The 19,866-nt window shown below is 40.2% G+C and overlaps 1 protein-coding gene across 1 annotated transcript in view; it reads left to right on the top strand.

The window, feature by feature from the left end:
* The window catches only part of LOC140226809 (uncharacterized), a 30,769-nt gene extending 13,124 nt beyond the window's left edge, over positions 1–17,645 (top strand). The window contains exons 2-8 of the mRNA XM_072307233.1: positions 9,551–9,746; positions 10,677–10,773; positions 12,403–12,524; positions 13,499–13,679; positions 14,600–14,815; positions 15,748–15,890; positions 16,629–17,645. Coding sequence (XP_072163334.1) covers positions 9,551–9,746; positions 10,677–10,773; positions 12,403–12,524; positions 13,499–13,679; positions 14,600–14,815; positions 15,748–15,890; positions 16,629–16,772 — 1,099 coding nt within the window. The 3' untranslated portion in view covers positions 16,773–17,645. The remainder of the gene's footprint in view (positions 1–9,550; positions 9,747–10,676; positions 10,774–12,402; positions 12,525–13,498; positions 13,680–14,599; positions 14,816–15,747; positions 15,891–16,628) is intronic.
* The last annotated feature ends 2,221 nt before the right edge of the window (positions 17,646–19,866 follow it).

The raw sequence follows: 19,866 nt of genomic DNA, 5'->3' as shown, positions 1-19,866 counted from the left end.
CTTACATGGAGCGTGCTGTAGAATGTAGCCTGAGCTATAACCTTTCTCTACGCTGAAGATTCTATGTCATGTAGTCTTGTTTACCAGAACAATAATTCCTTTGTAAATCTTGCCCTTTTATGGAGCTTTTACAACCTACACCCTTTATATTTTAACAAGAAACCTAAGCCAAGTCCACGCAGCAGTTGAATAGTCTGAGTAATAGTGGTACATGTGTATCAAGTGTTTAAAAGGAAAGAAACTTCTTTGTTGTATCAAGTGTTTGTTGTAGTCCATTAGATTAATCTCTATGCATGGCACTGACATTTCTCATGTGCACAAGTTTGTTTATTAAAGAACCAGCTATAGCTTCTTTCAAATCTCAGAACTGTACTTTGTACTTGCATGTCCAGTCAGTGAAAAAGTATGTTGATAATGGTGAACTTTGTCAATGCAAATTGCTTACAAAGAACAGATGGAACTTTTTTTTTTTCCAGTTGAGTGCTATAAAACATTAATCAGGATTTGGTCATTCCTTGGGATGCTCAGTGTTGAATGGCATGCAACCTAACCTCAATTGAATAGATTAGAAATTGAGAGAGAGAAAAATAAACCAAGAGCCACTTTACTGTCTGTAATTGCAATGATGCAATTACCCTATACAGGTTATTGTGCATTACAAACTGTGTGTAAGTATTGAGTCCTCTCTGAGGGTTGTGATAAGATTGTTTACAAATCAAATAGACTGTTCAGCTGAATACCATGCTTTTAAGTAGCTGAGGCACAAGACAAATTAAACTCTACAATAAGTGATGCAGCTTGCAGGTATTGTGGGTAGCAGATTTTAATGCAGTGTGCAAAGGCTCTGCCCTACATTGATCACATGAAAGATTGGGTTTTTTTTATCAAGAGATTCATAAATCTATGTTATGTCTCTTCAGGGAAATGATGTTAATTTGCACAAGGATGCAGAATGCTGGGAGATTTTGTAGAACTGAACTGTAAAAAAAAAAATGAATTAGATAAGTGTCAGAGATACTCTTGATATCTTGGAAGTATTTGCTCATTGAAAATTGACAGTCAAAAAACACAAGATACATTTGTATTATAGGAGTCATTTCAATCTAAGTCATATGATGACATCTCTACTCAGTCATGGTCAGTATGAGGAGGGTAGGCCTACATAATAAAGAGAGGAACTTCAACTGTCATTGGTTTTTTTTTTTTATCTTCTAACAACACCTTCATTGTCAAAAGAGAGCAAGAGGAACCTGACAGAACGATGTGATTTCCCATTTCGTAGCAGGGAGGAAATTTGCTCGTGAATATCAACGTCTTGTGTCGTTTGCCCTCTCATGATGATTATTGGATTGGATTGGCTTGCAAGGGAGTGAGTTTACCTCAGACAAGCCAGTAGGTGGAGAATGACAGACCGTCGTTCAGATGTATGTCTCCCTTGGCTAGATGGATCCCCTTAAAAAAAAAAAAAGACACACACCTCTGCGGTTCTAATTATAGGTAACCCATTTATGTTGTGAAGGGTATCCCTTTCACCCTGCTCTAGCTGTGCATGACATGGCTGATTCCATCGTTGCTTGCGGCTGTGCCGATACACACACCTATGCGCTGCTCTCGCTAACGCATGCAGGGCTCCTCCACTGCCCCGAAGGTTGCGAGCGAGTGCCGACCAAGAACCTTAAACGGGTCTGGCTGGCGAGGAACATAAATTGGCCCATCTCGCATGGCTGGACCAACGAAAGGGCATGGTCGCTGGCAAGAACATTCCGCCTCAGCTTAGCTCCTGCTCCTGCTTCCTGCTCGTACTCCTTTCTTCTCTCCACTCTTGGTATCTTCCCACCCTCATGACCCATTTCCACCCCTCCCCATCCCCCTATATCCCCCATGCCCCACCCCTCTCGTCATTGTCGGTCAACTGCTGGCGTTGCGAAAGATGATACTTATTGGTTGCTTTGAGAAAATCTGTGAACCAAATTTATTGTCTGTCAAGTCCTTTTGAAAATCTATTCTATTATAGACTTTTGCCAGGAAGCATCAATGGTAATTAAACAAAGTTAACCACATGCATCTTAAAAAACCCAAACAAACCCAAACAAAAAATACCTGCATTTTTTCTCCTTTCATGGAAGTTCCATGTGAAATTAATTCAATCAATCAGATTATGTGTATTCTTCTCAGTGTCACCAAATCCTGTTCACTTATGGGCAGTGGTTTAATTTCTCTTTGGATCAATGTTTTGATAAAGAGTGTTGTGTAGCATATCCCTCCCTTTACAAAAACTGCTCTTGTGTTTGTTCAGGATCTATGTTTAAAACTGGATCTCTCTCATTTTTACAAGTCATAAAGTATCTAGCTTCAAAATCAATGAGTAGCTTGTAGCAGCCATTGTCCATTTTGTTGTGGGCAAACTTGACAAAGATGCCTCTGACTAGTCATGTGTTTTGACTGAAATACCATGATAGTGTTTTTTTTGTTGTTGTTGTATTAGACATTTGAGAGGAATATTGGGGTACTGTATACGCTGTTATTTTCGCGTACAGATATTTTCGCGAATGAGGGGATCACAGACATCTTTGCGAGATGTTGTTTTCGCGAATTGATGCACAGATCTTCATAAGCGCACTATTACCGTAGCGCATGGTGGCATTTTTGCGTGTTGTTAAATTTGCGGCCCATGTGTGATTCGAGAAATTTGCGAAAATTAAACCCTCACAAAAATAACAGCTTATAGAGTACATGTGCTGGAATATTTTCAATTCAGTAGGAGTATTGAATAAACCCTGAACATGCACATAGCAGAAATGAATATATGAAAAAGAGAATGATATTTGATATCAGAGGAATGTAGCTGAGGCAATGCGTGTACCATCAGTATAGTTTCGCATCTCAAATTGCTCCAATGGGTCATCGCTGTTTCTTCCACTGCTCAATGCATGTTATCCTCTAGGCTGTACATCTCACTGCACACTCACTGCCATTCTCCAACTCTGGATCCACGGCATAGTCTCGCATACCTCAGACCCGTTGCCTCTGCAGCTTCACACCTTGTGGCGACCCACACAATCACATCCGTCATCATACACCAAAAAATGAAACAAAACAAAACAAAACAGTGCATTAAAGGAAAGAATGGTTGTGTGCAAAAAGCAATCATGTGAATGGAAATTTGTCTGGAGGGCAATGCCTCCTGGCAGCAAGCCAAATGAAGATGTTGTGGCAGCTGACATTAGTGCTTGTCCTGGCACACTCATTAAGCAGGGGGCACTTTCCGTTTTGAAAGTCCCTCAGAGAGAAAGGTGAGATCTGCATCATATGGTGGCATTAGGGATGCCTAAAGAGCATGAATGCCCTATTGATGATTGAATGTAACGGAAGGTTAATGATATTCTCATACCGCATACCATTGTTTGAATTCTTCATTGTGAAGATACTCAATCATGCGTCCAGAACCACACAGTGATAATCATTTGGCAAGAAGCTTTGTGGGAAATGTTTGTATGGAGAAGTGACTTGAAAAAAACAAACAATACTCGCAGCCACCAACAAACAAAACTGAACGTGTACAGGAACAGATCCTGTCTCTATTTTTATGTACCAGCTATAAAAATATAGTGCATGTATAGGAGGCTGGGAGAGGATATTTCTTCATAATGGAAGGACTGTTGCTTTTAGCGGATATCAGAGAGTACAGGTGTTTTGAGCACATTGATAAATCTACTGTTTCCTATATTTCATTGTTTTCCATCAATGGTCTGTGTATGCAGACTATGCTTTACCTGGGAAATATCTCAAGTTGATTGCTATGCCTCAGTACTGACAGGCCATGTATACCTGTAATGCCAAATTGTGCTGTGTGAAATCATCATCTGTGTCCCAGACTTGGCTCAGAAACATGGAATGACAAGAAAATGAATATCTTTGTAACAGGAATAAAGAATAAATAAATTAATTAAAAAACAAACAAAAAAACACTCATCAGCAAAATGATTGCTTTGTGGTTTAAGCATGATATGTTTGCATTTAAGATGATACTAGTAAGTATGCGTATTGACATTAAATTGTACAATGTTAATTGTACTCTTATAAACTACAAAATTGTACTAAGAATTAGTAGATGATAATTTAATTTAATTGTTGATCAATAAAGCAATGATGTACATATAAAAATAATAATGTCACCCACTCAATTGATCCATGGTATATTTAAGTCCTTTGGAACTTTGATTACCTACAAATACATGTGTGCAGTCAGTCATTGAAGACAAGAGTACTTTCCCCATGCAAGCTTTCAATGCCTGTAGTCAGCAGTAACAGTAACAGTAGCAGTAGCTGTGGCTGCTCTGGTTGTTAAGCTGCAGAGAGCCGCTCTACTGCAGCGAGCATGTTTTGTGATGGGGTGGAGGAAAAGTATGCGCCGTGAATGCATGTCCTTTAGCACTCGAGGGTCATCCCACGCAGGCGCCCCATTGCCAGAGCTCATCCTCGGCTGCGAAGAGATAACAAGGTGTACGGTGCGGTCTGGGCTGTCTTGATGATGGGGTGACTTGAAGCATGTGGGCGATGTGAAGTGTACCCGCTCCCAACCCAGTGAATCCTCAATTTGCCAATTGGTGGGGATAATTAATGTACTATTTGTTTTGGGAAAGCCACTTAAAACAAAACACACCTAACATAAAACACTGTGTTGTATCTATATACCTGCCTGCATTTGAGACAGTACTTGTGTCTCTGTACCTCATCTGAAGGAGCAAACACTTCAGAAAGTCATTTTTTTTTTTCATTGTTGTGGAAAGAACAATAGCATAAGATTTGAGCAAAAATCAATAATACATGTACTTGAGCGTGGCAAAATGAAAACTGAAGAAAGTGCAGTATATAAATGCCAGTAGAAAAGCAATTATCTTAAATACGATCTTTAAAGACCATAATGAGCCATCTTTAATGCAGCTGATGATGCTACCTTTGTGTAACTCCAGATTTTTGTGTTAGTATATTACTAATGTTACATTTATCGGAAAGAATCTATCCTTATCATATCCTTATCCTTATCTTCTTGTTTGTGATCATTGTCAACATAATATCCTGATATATTATCTATGATGAATGCCTAAGTCAAATGCTCTTTCAGATTGGTATGGAAATATTTTGATTTGAATTTCTGTTCAATTTTTGTTTGATGCACATGAAAAAAAAAAAAAAAACATGAAAAAGATGTCATGATTGCATAACTGAGGCAGCTGTTTTGAGATTCCACAGGAAGCCTTCTTGATGATTTACCATTGAACCACATACGCTGTTCACTGTACAAACTTAAACAACCAATGTATACCTGTACTTCATGTAATGTGGGATTATTTCATCATAGCTCCTGCAATGTTTATGTGTCCGACAAGTGCAAAGAAGTGCTTTAAAGGGGCATTCCGGACGATTTTCATAATTTCACATCATGTAGTACATAAATCAACAGCTTCATGTATAGATTTGTAGAATTTATTGTGGTTCTTGAGCAGTGAAACAGTACTTTCAAAAACCATAAACAAATTACACTGAACAAAGATGATGCCATAGGAGCCTCACATACCTCAGAAATGTAGCAGTGTCATTCCTTTACAATACCGCATGCTTGCAAGCTCACCTGTGTGTAATCTATGCATGCCTTCTTCTTTTGTTCTGCTTCCTTGAGCCACATCTCATGCATTCTTATGGTGAGGCTGCCATGTCATCATCCTTGTTCATTGCAATTTGTTAGAAATTCCGAAAACATTCTTATTTTTCATCCCAATCATTATAAATCCTGAAACAAGTCTGTACCCAGTATAACTAATTTATATATATTATGTAAAAATTTGAAAATCATCCGGAGGTCTCCTTTAACAACCAACTGACTGCATGTGATGGATCTTTACTGGGAGTATCTCCTTAGAGCCCTGTCAGTGTAGTGTTGTTAGTGATTACATACACACACACTGCTATACAATGTACCAAATAGAAGAGAAAGAAAGAAATATCTGTTCTTATGTGTCATTGCAAAAGTAGAAAGTTTAATTATAGCACGGTTGTTCTACATCCAAGGTCCAATAAAGGAGTTCAGCAGCGGTTAGTTTTGTGAACATTGGACTTCCTTTCAGTACAGTGGTATATCAAGTCGTGTATGAAGCATGCTTGGTAGTGTGGGGAGGTTGCATGGTGGGAAGGTTGGCCTGCTTGAATCTTCATTCTTTGACACAGAGGTACATGAGAAAACCAGGACTACTGCAGGCCTGCTAGAATTGAATTGCCTGTAACTAGTGTCAGCAATTTTTTTGCACTGAAGCAGATGCTCATTGGTAACATACAACCCCAGTTGACATTTTTAGGCTGTGCACGTATAAAGCTGTATAAAGCTGTACGCAGTTTATTATGGGGACTCCCTAATATGATACGTCCGAGTCAGGCCAGCCTTCCCATTACATGGTCACTACTGGGTCTTTAAAGATAATAACCCCATCCTTGAACATCCATCATCAAATTTTTCCCAATCATGCCATTTGGTACAAGATTTAATAGTGTAAAGCACAAACTTCCCAGAGTTTTTAATGATAACAATTCTAAGGCTTCCCAGAAATGCATAGCCTATTCCTGTCACTTTTAATCCTTGCTAAAACTGTTGAAGACTATTCACCTGGATTCAGATTCAGACGCAAAAGGCAAAGCCCTGTGGTTAATGCGGAAGCATCGCTGCTGTAAAGGTTTTATGCAGACAATAACTCAACTAACATTTTCAAGTGGTATAGAGTGCAGCTAAAGTTTTGCACGTACGCACGTGCATGCACAAGAAATTAAAGCCCCACATATGGTATTGAAAGTGAAAATAGTGTTTGGAGAAGAATGTTCAAGCAAGCTCTGTCATCGTGACTCATTGAACATCCATGTTTACATTCCTACATTACACGGGCAAGCAGAAATTATACCAAACCAGCAGAAACTTGATTAAGATCTGCGTGGTGCAAGTTATTTCTTTTTCCTGTGGTGAGATGACATACTTGTACTAATGCTGTCATGTAGGTCATGATAGTAGCCATCCTGGTTGCATATGTATGGATGAATCTTAATCCAGGGCATTTCCAAAGATATTTTACCCACTTACCAGACTGGACATGTAGGCAAGGGGCCCCAATACCTAGAAAGCAAGTGCCCATTTATATCATGTTGCCCCACACAAGTGGGCAAGTGGATTTGTCACACCTTGATAAGCCTCCATTTCATGCAAAGTGATGAGAGTGAAATTGATATTGAAAGGGGAATGAATGATGGTGATCATGGGTGTTAATGATTTCCTAGAATGATAAGTGAGGGTGGTTCAAAAACCTGCCCTGCTTATCCAGATGTTTTCTAACCAGCTTCTGAATGCTCCAGTGTACACCGTACCTGTCCCTACTACACACTATTCATCCCCACTTCCTATTCATGCTTATTCCACTGCCAACACTAGTACCCATCCACATTTCTTCCTGGTCACTGAGCCTCTTTGCCGTGTTCGGGAGATCCTGCGTGGATCAGACCGGGGATCGCTCCACATCATCAGACACTCGTGCGGAGGACATCCCGTTCCCATAGCGCGCATTCCAAGCCATCGCATGCATCCCGCGTTGCCATTTACTAAATGAGACTTATTAAAGAGTGAGGTCACGAAGAACTGTCCCAGCAGAATGGGGTTTGTTAACAGACCTCTCAATGTGCATCTACTGTCCCGCTGGGTTTGCCATTCTGGTTTCTAATAGCGGACTCATTCTGCTCGCCTGAGAGTAAAAGATGAAGTTCTAACAAACTAGCACATTTCATAGATTTATGAGAGCTGTCCCATCTATAATTGGTCTTCTGTACTGCTCAAGGACCAATGTACTGCTGTAATGTCGAACTCTTTGTGTGGTTTATATGGGGACAGTACTAGAATCAAATGTAGTAATAAGCTCATGGAAAAGACAAAGATGAAACTTGTGACTGTGTTGACAATTTGATGACATTAATTCACAAGCTCAATCCAATTCAATTCACTTTCAGTTTTATTGTAAAAGCACCAAATATAAGTCTGAATATTAACCATACTTGGTTTTCATTTGTGTAAAATTTGACAGCAAAATAAATAATTCAACTTTACAGCAGGGAGACACAGATAAGGAAATACACCAAACTGACACTTTACACCAATAATTCATATTGAACCCTCCACTAAAAAAAAAAAAAAAGAAAAAGGAGAAAATTGAGAGGCTTACAAAGCAATGTCTGAAGTACTAGCTAGAGTGGTAGTGTATTAGAGATGAATTTACATTTGTTAGGGCATTGAAGTAAAGTAGAAATGTGTAGTGCTTGGACAAAAAAAAAAAAATTAGATGAAGGACCTTCACTCAATATTTCTCGGTAGGATGATTTTCTGTTTTCTTTTTGTTTTGATTTCACCAATAAATAAATTATGTCAGCAAATTATATCAGCACAGAGAAAAAGAACAAAGTTACAGTGTTTGACATGGCCCAACAGCTAGGAGGAATAGAAGATTTTAATGTCAGAATGGATGCCTTCCTTTCAACCATTTTAAATCAAGTTTCCTAATTTTAGCTCCTTTTTGACCTTATTACAGATTCCTGTTTCTTGTATTCTTTCCTTTAAAGGGAAGGCAAACCCAAAAAGTAATGTGGTGTGAGTGAAAGCAGCAAAATTATTAAAACACATCTGTGAAAGTTTGAAGAAAATCGGACGATCCATGCAAAAGTTATGAATCTTTTAAGTTTTGGTGTTGGAACCGCTGGATGAGGAGACTACTCGAGGTTATGACGTATGAGAGGACAACAATATAAAGAAAATATAAAGAAAATTCCACAAAAATGCATTTTTTATGAAAATTACAAATTCCATAAACTTGATACTGACATATGTTAAGGGTAGCAATTATTCCCCAGGCTGCTTTCTGAAAGCGGTTAGTCAATTGCCTTTTCATAATGCTAGAAAAATCAATTTTTGTTGAATTTCCTTTATATTTTCTTTGTATTGTTGTCCACTCATACGTCATAACCTCTAGTAGTCTCCTCATCCAGAGGTTCCAACACCAAAACTTTAAAAATTCATAACTTTTGCATCGATTATCTGATTTTCCTCAAATTTTCACTGATGTGTTCTACTAATGTTGCTGCTTTCACTCAATCCACATTGCTCTTTGGGTTTACCTTCCCTTTAATGTTAATATCAAAGAAAATGCATTGCACATGTATTAAAATTGTAGCATTCTAAATCTGAAACAAAATGTTCCTGAATTTTTCCTCAGAAAGGTTAAGAGGCCTGAGAACCCCAGTATGTTGTTCTTTGATTCTATTTCAAGGACCTGGAAAGGTATTTGATGTTTAGGATTTAGACTTTGCTTTCTCCTTGTAGTGGAGAAAAATCAGCATCACAAAATTAATTCTCTGTCAATACATAGAACACTCTCGGTATCCATTAATATACATCCAGCATAATCAAATGTAATGTTTTATGACCCCGTTGGTGTACATTGGTTTCTTCTTTTCATTTTATGTGATGCAGTAACTCGGCAGGTTATGATGGTGGATCAGAGGTGAACAGTGAGGGCTCATCGATAGACAGTGGGCATGGGTCCAGAGACTCCGGGGCCAGTGCTAGCCCGGCTGCAGTGCCCCAGGTGCCCGCCATGAAGGAAGCCCCCGTGGTGTACCAGTTTGAGTTCCCAACCAAGCTGTGTGGAAGGCTCATTGGTAAAGCGGTAAGTGGTCTAGGGCCATGTTATCAGAGAGGCCAGACATAGATACAATGTAGTCTTCTGTGCATACTTACAGACATCTTCAAATAGCTATGTAGTTTGAATTGAGACTCAAATTAACAAAAGATATCTCTGATAGTATAGTTAACAATTGGCAAAAGATATCTCTGATAGTATAGTTAACAATTGGCAAATACCCCAAGAAAAAACAACAACAACAACAAATAATACAACTAAAAAAAACACCCAAAAGGATTTGCATTTTTACTAACCCTCATAATTTTGATAGGCACTCTTTTGCCATAAAATTGCAAAGATCTGCTTTGATTCTTGTGTTTTTTAGTCACAGATATTGAATTTTCAGTCATGAGGCTTACATACAGCTAAAGAACTGAAGTAATTTGTTTTCATGATCTTTCATTCAAGTTTTGTCAGTGGTAGCCATGTGCTATCAATGATGCCACCAAACTGATAGTCTTAGTAACTATGAACTGAGAAATAGTGTGCACTCATGTCTTAATTTAAGGAACAGGGTAAAGCGACTTTTCATTTTTCTTTGAATGTCAGTACTGAAGAGCATGAATATGTATGTAAAAATTTAATCACACTGTGAAATATTCTATTAATCAGATGGTGTATCTATGTTGATAGTAAATGTGTCTGGCATCTATCTACCCATCAGATTCCTTGAACATGAGTCATCTTTTAATCAAACTACTTCACATTGTGAAAACACAATCTTCATATAACACAGGTTTTTATACTACATCCCTTTCGTGGAATGCAAAATCAGAAGTGATTGAAATGAAAATTAAAAAGCAATTAAAAAAAAACACCATACGTTAGTTTCTGAACCATTGTTGTTAGCAATGCACGTAGCACAAACTCTGTACTCTAAACCAAATTGTTGTATGTTGTGTTTTTCCTCTGAAGGGCAAGAACATTCGTGAGCTGAAGGAAAAGACTGGAGCCCGCGTAGTGTTGAAGAATGTCCCATACTCAACTACTCACCAAATCTGTGTTGTGGATGGCAAGTTGTTGTTATTTATTTTTTAAAGAAGATCTCTCAATCTGTAGTGCAGAGTTTGAAATGCCTTACCACATGAATTAGATGTTGGGTTTTTTTTTTTGTTTTTTTTTTCTCTGTGTCACCACTCTTCTAACCTGTCATTGTAATAATATTCTGGTCAAACCTTTGTAAGTGATTGACACAACCTTCTGGGTGTTGCATCTCGTGAGGATGGGCTTTGTGACCATTAGATTTGTGGGGTAGATTTCTTTGCTGCTCTGTTTCTTTTTAACCTATCATGTCATGGGGAACTTTTCTTCTGATGCTATCATCCTTATTCACTTGGCATCTCTGAATTTCACTGCATATCTTATATCAGAGAAGGGTTATATGGAAACAGTGAAATTCATGAAATCTGCATTACGTATGAAATTAATAAAAAAAAAAAGGATGTCATTATTGATGTTTTGAGAAAGAAACCAGAAGTTTAATCTTGCAAGGTGTGTATGATGCTAATATAAGAGTCAGTTGTATATCTAGCACTTATAAAGCTTTTGAAAATTCTCTGATTGAAACAAACAGTAACATGAACAGCAAAGGTTGGAAATACAGGATTTTATATTCCTCGTTGACCAATCACTAAAGATGATTAGTAAAAATGAATATAAAAAGATGCAGCTCAAGACCGTTGAAATATGGTTTTTGGGATTTGATAGGTATAAATTGATATGTTTGCTGGCATTTGCAGGGATGCCAACTGTTACCTTTTTTTTGCAGTATTCAACCTGCCCGTTTCATGGAAAATACCGTTAAGCATTTTCAAATGGCAGTACTGCACATGTCGATTACAGGAAAGGTAAAAAGAACTGCTTTTTGACCAAAATACACTTTTTCGGCCATCATAATGCTGCAATGCCTTTGTTTGCAAGGTTGATATCCATACATTTGTGGCTTTTGTGACCATGGTGTAGCTTACCTACAGTGTATACGTTTGTAATCTGTGCCCTTGATTCACTGAACAGTCGCTAGCAACTCTTCCAAGCGCAAGGGAGAGAGTCCTCTTCGCTGATGTAATGAGGAAACTAAAAGGTGTGGTTTCCGTAATTGGCTCTTGGTTTCCAAACACTCATTGATACAAAATGTCTTAGATCCCACACACACATACACCACGTGGAGAGACCTCCTCAAATTACGCTCATTGGATGGCCAACACTCTGCACGTAGCCTGCCAGTCACAATGGCCAGATGAAGGCAAACAAAATTGATATATTGACTCCAAAGTTCACAGCGAGTAGTTTACATGCTCAATATTTGTGCATCTGCAGTCTGCTTTATTAAAGAGATGTCCTATTAAAGTGCTCATGGTATTGACATTATTTGGTATTAGTGATATTGGATTTCAACATAGCTAATAGCAAGCAAATGATACAAAAAGTCAATGGATATATTGCACCTTTGAATCCATTTCCTAGGGTTCATATTAAAGGGAATGTTGTTTTTTTCCCATGCAGCAACAAAGTATCAAACTTAGTCCAATTCTTAATGACTTTCACCAGCCCTTCCTCCTTGTAGTTGTTTGTATGTTACCATGGTAACCACACATTTCATTTCTAGTTTTATTTTGTTGTTGTTGTCCATGTCTGGATGCAGGTCTTAGGGGTGAGGTGGATGCGGCCCTGGTCTACATCAAGAAGAAGTTCCCCAGTGCCGACTTGAACAGGAGAGCCAACACACAGCAGCAGAGGAAGGCAAAGCCCCCAGAAATGACCCAGGTGAGTGGCCTTAACAGTTTCCCATTTCATTTCATTTTTCCCCTGCGGAAAGGGAGAGGGGGCTCAAAATGCTATAATGTGCAAATGCTGTGAGCAAATGTCTGCGATTCAGTCTTCACCCTGGTGAACATATTGCTATCAGGTGCTGTTTTCACGGCGTCTGGTCGGACTAGACTATCAATATTTTCAGTTGCATCCTGCTTTGGACAGCCTCCAAGTTTTGTTACGGCTTATTACGCGCCGCCCCGTTTTGTTACATTCAACCCGTTTTATCGCTGCATGTAAGATTCCTCATTAGCACTAGGACTGCGGTGGCAAATTTTTTGACAGTCTAAAAATCTGACACGGCATCCACGGCAATCATGTTGCATTTGCCTATCCCGTCTCAAGGCGTTGTTTCATGTCCATCCTGTTTTGTTCTTCGGTGGCCTGAAATGGAGCTGCCGGGGTTGCCGGGAACATGGTGTAAATGCAGCTTTAGGTGGATAATTCTTCAGCAGCTTGTTCCAAATGAAACAGCAGTTTATAACATGTGCAGGGCTACCATGAGATGCTGTCCTCTGTCATGCTGTGTGAAATGTGTATTAAAAAACAGAAGAGAAAAACATAAAATGAAAGTGAACACTTTGCTTCAGAAAATTCCTAGAGATGAAAAGGAAATGAGTTATCCTCTGCTAGGAGATTACTGTAAAAGTGGATATTTTCGCATGAGTAATATTTTGCACTTGGCCGGGTAAGATGAGTTTCACATGTTTTATTTTTGCTCGGGTTTTTAGTTGTGCAATATGTTTGAAAATTTACACACTGAAAATTTCCAATTGTACAGTTTGCAATGGCTGCCACCTAAGCACCAGGGATTTCTGTGCAGTGCTGGTGAGATGGTGCTTTGTGGCTAAAATGAATCATAAGGGGTTAGAGAGATACTACTTTTTAATTTTTTTTTTCTCTGATTTACACATCTGACTGACCCTCAGCTCCATCTGCCAGAGGAGGTGACCAACGCAGTGCGAATCTCCAGCGTGGTGTCCGGCGGTCACATCTTCATCCAGCAGCCGACGCACCAGACCTTCCAGGGACTGGCCGTCCAGGACAACCTCATGACCCAGATCTACCAGCAGGCTGACATGACGCCGCAGCTGCCCAGGCCCATCGAAAGTGAGTTTTCCCTTTCCACCACTGGCCTTCTTCTGAAAGACATGGGATGGGGCCACAGTTTGATGACCAGTCCAGTTGTCAGAGGCATCGTCATCTGACTTTGTAATAGCAGTTTTCCACTATGATGAGCTCAAAGAACTTTACAGCATAGTGAATTACTATGGCCTCTTGTATCCACCCACTCCCCCCCCCCCCCCCCCCCCCCCCCCCCTGGTCTTGCATCTCCTCTCCCTGGGGCAGCGTTTCAGCTAGGGAGCCATCTTTGTTGGGCACAGGTGCTAACTCCAACAGCAATAGCCTAACTTCCTTTGTGATTCCCATTTGTACAGAGCCATCTAAGTCTCCCAGATTCTGCAGGAGACTTCCTGAAAATTTGAAAGTCTCTTCCTCTCAAGATAGGATATTATAGATATCTTCCTGATACATGAATTATTAGGTTGTTTTGTGAATGATGGCAGCCCTATTCATACATCTGGGGTAGAAGAGCATTGTGGGTAACATCTTATTGTCGAATACAGGGCTGCTACCTAGGCTTGAACCCTGATCTCTCCTTTTGTACAAACCACTGAACCAGACAATGACACGACATTTGCTCCTGCTCTTGCTCCTGCGACACTCACTCCAGTGTTGTTTTATCCAAGGACCTAAGGTTAGCATTGGGGTTGTGATAGGGTGAAGGTTTAGTTTGATGTGAGGATTAGGATTAGGGTTAGGGTTATAGTTGTGGGTAGAATTTATGTTTGGCTTATCATGTAAATATTTCATGGGAGCAGTTGTCGCGGGAGCGTCATTGAATAGAACTTAGATGCCTCTGCTGTTCTGTGGCAGGCTTTTGTTCTAGCACTCCTCCAAGTGAAAAGAAGAGAATTCCACTTGCCACATTGACCAACCACTGTCTTCACTCTCCCCTGTCCGTCCAGATGGTGTCATCTGTGCAGCTCCCGTCATGGACGGCTGGTATCGCGCCCAGGTCGTTGAGGTCAGCCACGAGGCCGACGAGGTCGATGTCCGCTTCCTGGACTACGGGGGCTATGCCAGGCTGGAGGGGTACACTCTGCGCCAGATCCGCTCCGACTTCCTGGGACTCCCCTTCCAGGCCACCGAATGCTACATGAGCAACATTGCTCCCCTACCAGGTAGACTTTGCACGTGTGCCTTTAGAAATTGATTAAAACTCATGTGAAATTCTGGGAAACTAAGTGCCTGGTACACCTTCCACGAATGCCATTAGAATGTCTTTAACCCATTGAGGACAGGTTGATTTTGCTACAACGCGCATTTCCCATTGACACTTGCCCGAGTATACTCGGGACTTGTCCTCAACAGGTTAAAGGGCAGATGGAGTTTTGGGATTCAGATATTAAAACTTTATTGTTATCAGAATTTAAACTTCAGCTTTGCCAGCTGCTGCTATGCAAACTGAATTCCCAAAGTCTGTGATATTTGAACACTGTCAAAAGACAGACATTGCAAAGTAGAAAGTTTGTGGACTCAGTTCGGCAAGGGAAACTTAAGGCTAATGAGGAGATTAATCAATTCATGGACTCATATGAACAGTGATGTAGGAATTTGTGAGTGTATGTAAACTACTGACTTCAGAGGACACATGTATTAATATATGTGAACTGTTACATCAGCAGCAATAGTCAAATCTGTCTGTATACATGATCCTGACCTAGCACATTGCAATTGCAATGGGGTCTAGGGCAATTACCCCCTGGACAATTACTCCAGACCCTTCCCCTGACCCCAACCCTAATCCTGGAATTAATCCTAACGGTTTACCCTCACCCAAACTCTAACCCTAAACCTAATCCTAACCCTAATCTATTCTCTAGCCTTATCTGAACACTAACCAGTATTTATCTTGTAAGGGGTATGGGGAGGGGTAATTGTCCTGCTACGATAGCAATGCACTGTTGGAGCTGTATGGTACCTTGTCTATAGATGGTGCTTTACACACAGAATGATGTATGAGGTTTTGTAACACGGCCAATAGAATTTTTATCCATTCTCACAATCACCCTATCTCTGTTGGTTCCCCTTGAAATCTTGTGCCGTATAACAGGTGAAGTTGACTTCAACGAGACGTGCAGGGTGTACATAGAGCAGGTCGCCCAGAGCATCGGCATGATGCAGGCAAACATCACTGGCTACTCTGTGGACGGTATTCCCTTCATCGAAATCTTCTTTATCGACAGCTATGGCAAGGTGAGCTTTTTGAACAAGGTGGTCTAGCACCAGGGGAGCCTGATGAATATTTGAATATTTATATACAGTATGTCCCCCAAAAAATTGCAATTGGATTTTCATATTGATAACTTCCAATATGATTTAACCATCTAAATGCTACTTCAGGGTTTTAAAATATAACATCTCAGCTATATTATGCAGAATGCAGAAACCCCCATTTAATTTGGTTGAGTGGTCATAGAGATGTGTGAATCATTGTAACGCATGTCATCTTCCAAGTTAGGCACTTGCATGCTCTCGGAACTGCATAATGTATGAACACAATGGACAGAACTTGGAGAAAAGGGATTCCTGACATGCTCTACAAAACTACTCATATCTCTTTGACCCAGTTGCTTTGACCACTGAAGCAAATCGGATGGGGTTTTCTGTAAGTGGGTAATAAGTTATGGTTTCATACCCTGAAATTGTATTTGGATTGATTTAGTACTTGTAGAGTTATCTTTATGGAGGGTCCCGTTGTAATTTTTCTTTTGACATACTATACAATAAGTGAAAAAGTCGATAAAATGGATAAGTGGATGATATATCTTTGTTGATTGTGACATGTACAACTTTCTCTGTTGGCGTAGTTTCTTTTCACTTTTTTTGTTCATGTCAACTTAGTATGGAGGGGAGTCTCAAGTTGCACTTTTATTTTTCCTTTTAACATCTGTTCCCTTCTAATGCCATGTTTGCTATCTCTTTACTATACAGACGCAATCGCTGAACAAGCAACTAGTGAGCCAGGGTCTGGTATCCTGGTACGAGGGCACCGAGATGCTGGAGCCCGCCATGGAGACGCTGCCTATGACGAATGGCGCCCTCTGCAGCTCAGAGACTTCAGTCAGACTGAGCTAAGGGAGCCTATAGCAAGAAACTGCAAACGGGGGTTAGCCCCCACGCAGAAAATTGAAATGACAATGAAACAAATAGACTCTGTGAGATGACACGCCAGCTCTGTCAAAGAGGGCATCTTTTGATGAAGTAACCGCAAGGATGGGCCTTGGGGCCATGTGAAACACAGTGAGAGGTTGAGAAAGAAAGGTGTTTTCGGACTCGCTATTGCATCAGCTACATGCACATTGAGGGAAATGAGTGGACTGAAGGGTTTTCATTTAGGCGTGCATTTTTTTTTTTTTTTTTCTGTGTGCGTGGTTCTTGTCGGAAAGCCCTAGCAAATGCATTTGGCAAATGGTATCTGGCCATAGGTGTCGTCACAGACAAAGGCGCTGCTTCGTCTTCAGTTCTTTTAGGATATTTAGTAGATGATGCTTGCATAGAAATCATATCTACAGGTCAATCTCGATTTGTTTTGTGAACAACGTGATTGCAGAATTGCAAACAGAAGAATTTTTTCGTCGTGAATCCTCCAGCAGGGCGGCAGCAGCAGATTTGGCGACAGATGCCAGGGTAATTTCAGAACTGATGCCACAAGTTGGTATCGACTGGGCAGCAGGCGGTTGCTCCCTATGTATTTGTTGCATTTTGGGGGTGTCCGTCTCTTACACAGCAATTGGTAGATCCAGTGTCTTCAACCCCAGCATTTTTAAAGTGTCCATTGTAGGACATTGAGCGTGATGTGATTTGGGAGGAATGGCTTGTTTTGTGTTCACACTTCTGTACCAAGTGAAAATTGAGACGGTGACACCATATATGAGTAAGGATAACTATTATTAGGTCAGTTCAGCATTACTGCAGAGTCTGAACACACTGTGTTCTGCCAAGACGACAGTGTGAGACTTGCTACCTCCTTATCCTGAAAAAAAAAAATAAAGAGCTGTAAACTTTAAAGCTTGAAAAACTGCAAAGTTCAGAGATTTCCCTGAAAAATGATAAAATTAGATTTTTTTTCCCCTCTGTTTTTGGTGAGAAATCAAAAGTTTGATCAACTTCCTCCTGTCCACATTTCACATTCTGAGAATGTTTCTTACCACAAGACTTCTTGTGTCGCTGAAGACCTCTTGAATTGATCTGTTGTAACTTAATTCCTGATCCCCGACATCCTCAGAGACATCTAAGCTTCATAGCCAATTTTCTTAAAACTAGATTACTGGCAGCCGGTCAGAATATGGCATGTTGTTTGAAATCAAGTGGGGTGCATTGTATATCATTTGCAAACTCTATTTTGTCTGTAAACATTTTAAAAGGTAACAGAATGAAATTAATGCTTGGCAACTTTATGAGTATTTTGTAGTGACAGGTGATGAAAATACCACCAAACAGCTGCTTCAAACCAACCTGCCAAAATTCACATGCAACTGTAAGAGATGCAAATTTGTAAAATGTGAGGAGTGTTCTGTTCCTCAGTCCTGCCATTTCTTGACACTGCATGTAGTTGTGAATTTAGCATCCAGAAAACCGATTCATTAGGTGAGGTCTCTCCTGGACTCTGACAGCTATTGAAGGTAGAGTGCATGTTGGCAAATCGCCGGAGACGATGAGGAGTCATTTATTGCACATGGCCTCTCCGTTGGCTTGCGTCGGAAGAAGTGAAGCCGCAGTGGAGATGCTATGGAGCAGGAAGAGCTTTTGTGTCTTCTTTGTCATTAACAATGCTATCACAATAGCATCTACTGCTGTGACTTCATGGCTATGTGACTGGTGGAGAGGCTCTCTGTGCAATGTGAGGATATGAATGAATGAATGACTCGCAAGCATTGCATGCCGTTGTCCATTTGATGTGCAACAAAACAGACCTTGACAAACATGGACGCTCTTCTGCTTGCCCAGTTGGACATCAGGGCAAGAGCCCCATGCTCCTTCAGATCTGCTAAGTCTCCCTGATTTTGCAGGAGTCCCCCCTGAAAATACCACCATTTCTTCTTGACTGACAAAAGAATGTAAAGACCTTTTTGACTTTGGATTCGCCCTCACCCATTAAGATGCACTAGTATTCTTCCAATTGCTGTATGGATCAGGCATGATATTCTGTTGATTTAAGTCAGATTTCATTTTTTCCCCCTTAAAGTGTGTCCTCATTTTGCTATTCCCATGTTTTGAAATCACCTGAAAATTTTGATTTTCTTATTTTTTTTTTCAAACCTCAATATGAAGCCAGATGGATTCTCCCTGACGAAGCTGTTGGAGCACTGACAGCCCAGCTCTCAGTGGGCAAATTCCCCAATATGTTTAACTTGTCCTACTGTGAGCTGAGGTTGCCTTGGGCAAGTTGTCTGTGTAAGCACCCTAATGAAATGAAAAGCTATATTCTTGCATGACTGGACATTGGCAAAGACACTTGGACCTACCAAGTTACGAAGTACCTTATGATGTAACTGCCGGTACTCAGAAATCCCTGTATACCAAAGTGTAGAAATAGGAGATAGTGAAATGGCAGCAGATGTATAACCGTATAGAAAATGGCACTGTACACAGCATGAGGCAGTTTCTTAAGGATTTGGAAAGATTGATATTGCACAGGTTTAAATAATAGCAAGACACAGCTAATGTTTGTTTATCAGAATTTTTTGCGACATTCATAAGTTGCATTTGTTTGAGTTGGGCCCGATGTATAACATGGCCGCAGAGGTGTTGCTTCTGTAAATGCACCGTTTGTTGGACGTAGATTATGTTGAGTGCTGACAAGAGACTACACGTGTCGTAAAGGTGGGAGCTGTTTGCAGTGTCAAATCACAATTGGTATATTGGAATGCAATTCTATGTCAAAATGTAAAGTACCACAAGATTGCATTGGACTAGATGGTTGGTTAGAGGGAACAATGTCATATATATTTTTTGAATGATATGTGCAGAGAGGATCTAGGTGAGCTTGTTATGTAAAAAGAAGAGAGTTTTAAGTTTTTGGAGTGTTCAAGAGCTGTGCTGTATACTCTTGTTTTTTTGATGCTGAACTGGAGAAGCTGTAATCAGTAGGGCAGGTGTTGAGAGTGATACTGGCCTTGCTGAGGAGGTGGGCACTAGGGTTTGCATGATTTATCTACAATGGTGTATC

The sequence above is a fragment of the Diadema setosum genome, chromosome 4, assembly GCF_964275005.1.
Source record: "Diadema setosum chromosome 4, eeDiaSeto1, whole genome shotgun sequence".
Taxonomy (NCBI): domain Eukaryota; kingdom Metazoa; phylum Echinodermata; class Echinoidea; order Diadematoida; family Diadematidae; genus Diadema; species Diadema setosum.
This window is presented reverse-complemented; position numbering and strand designations above follow the sequence as displayed.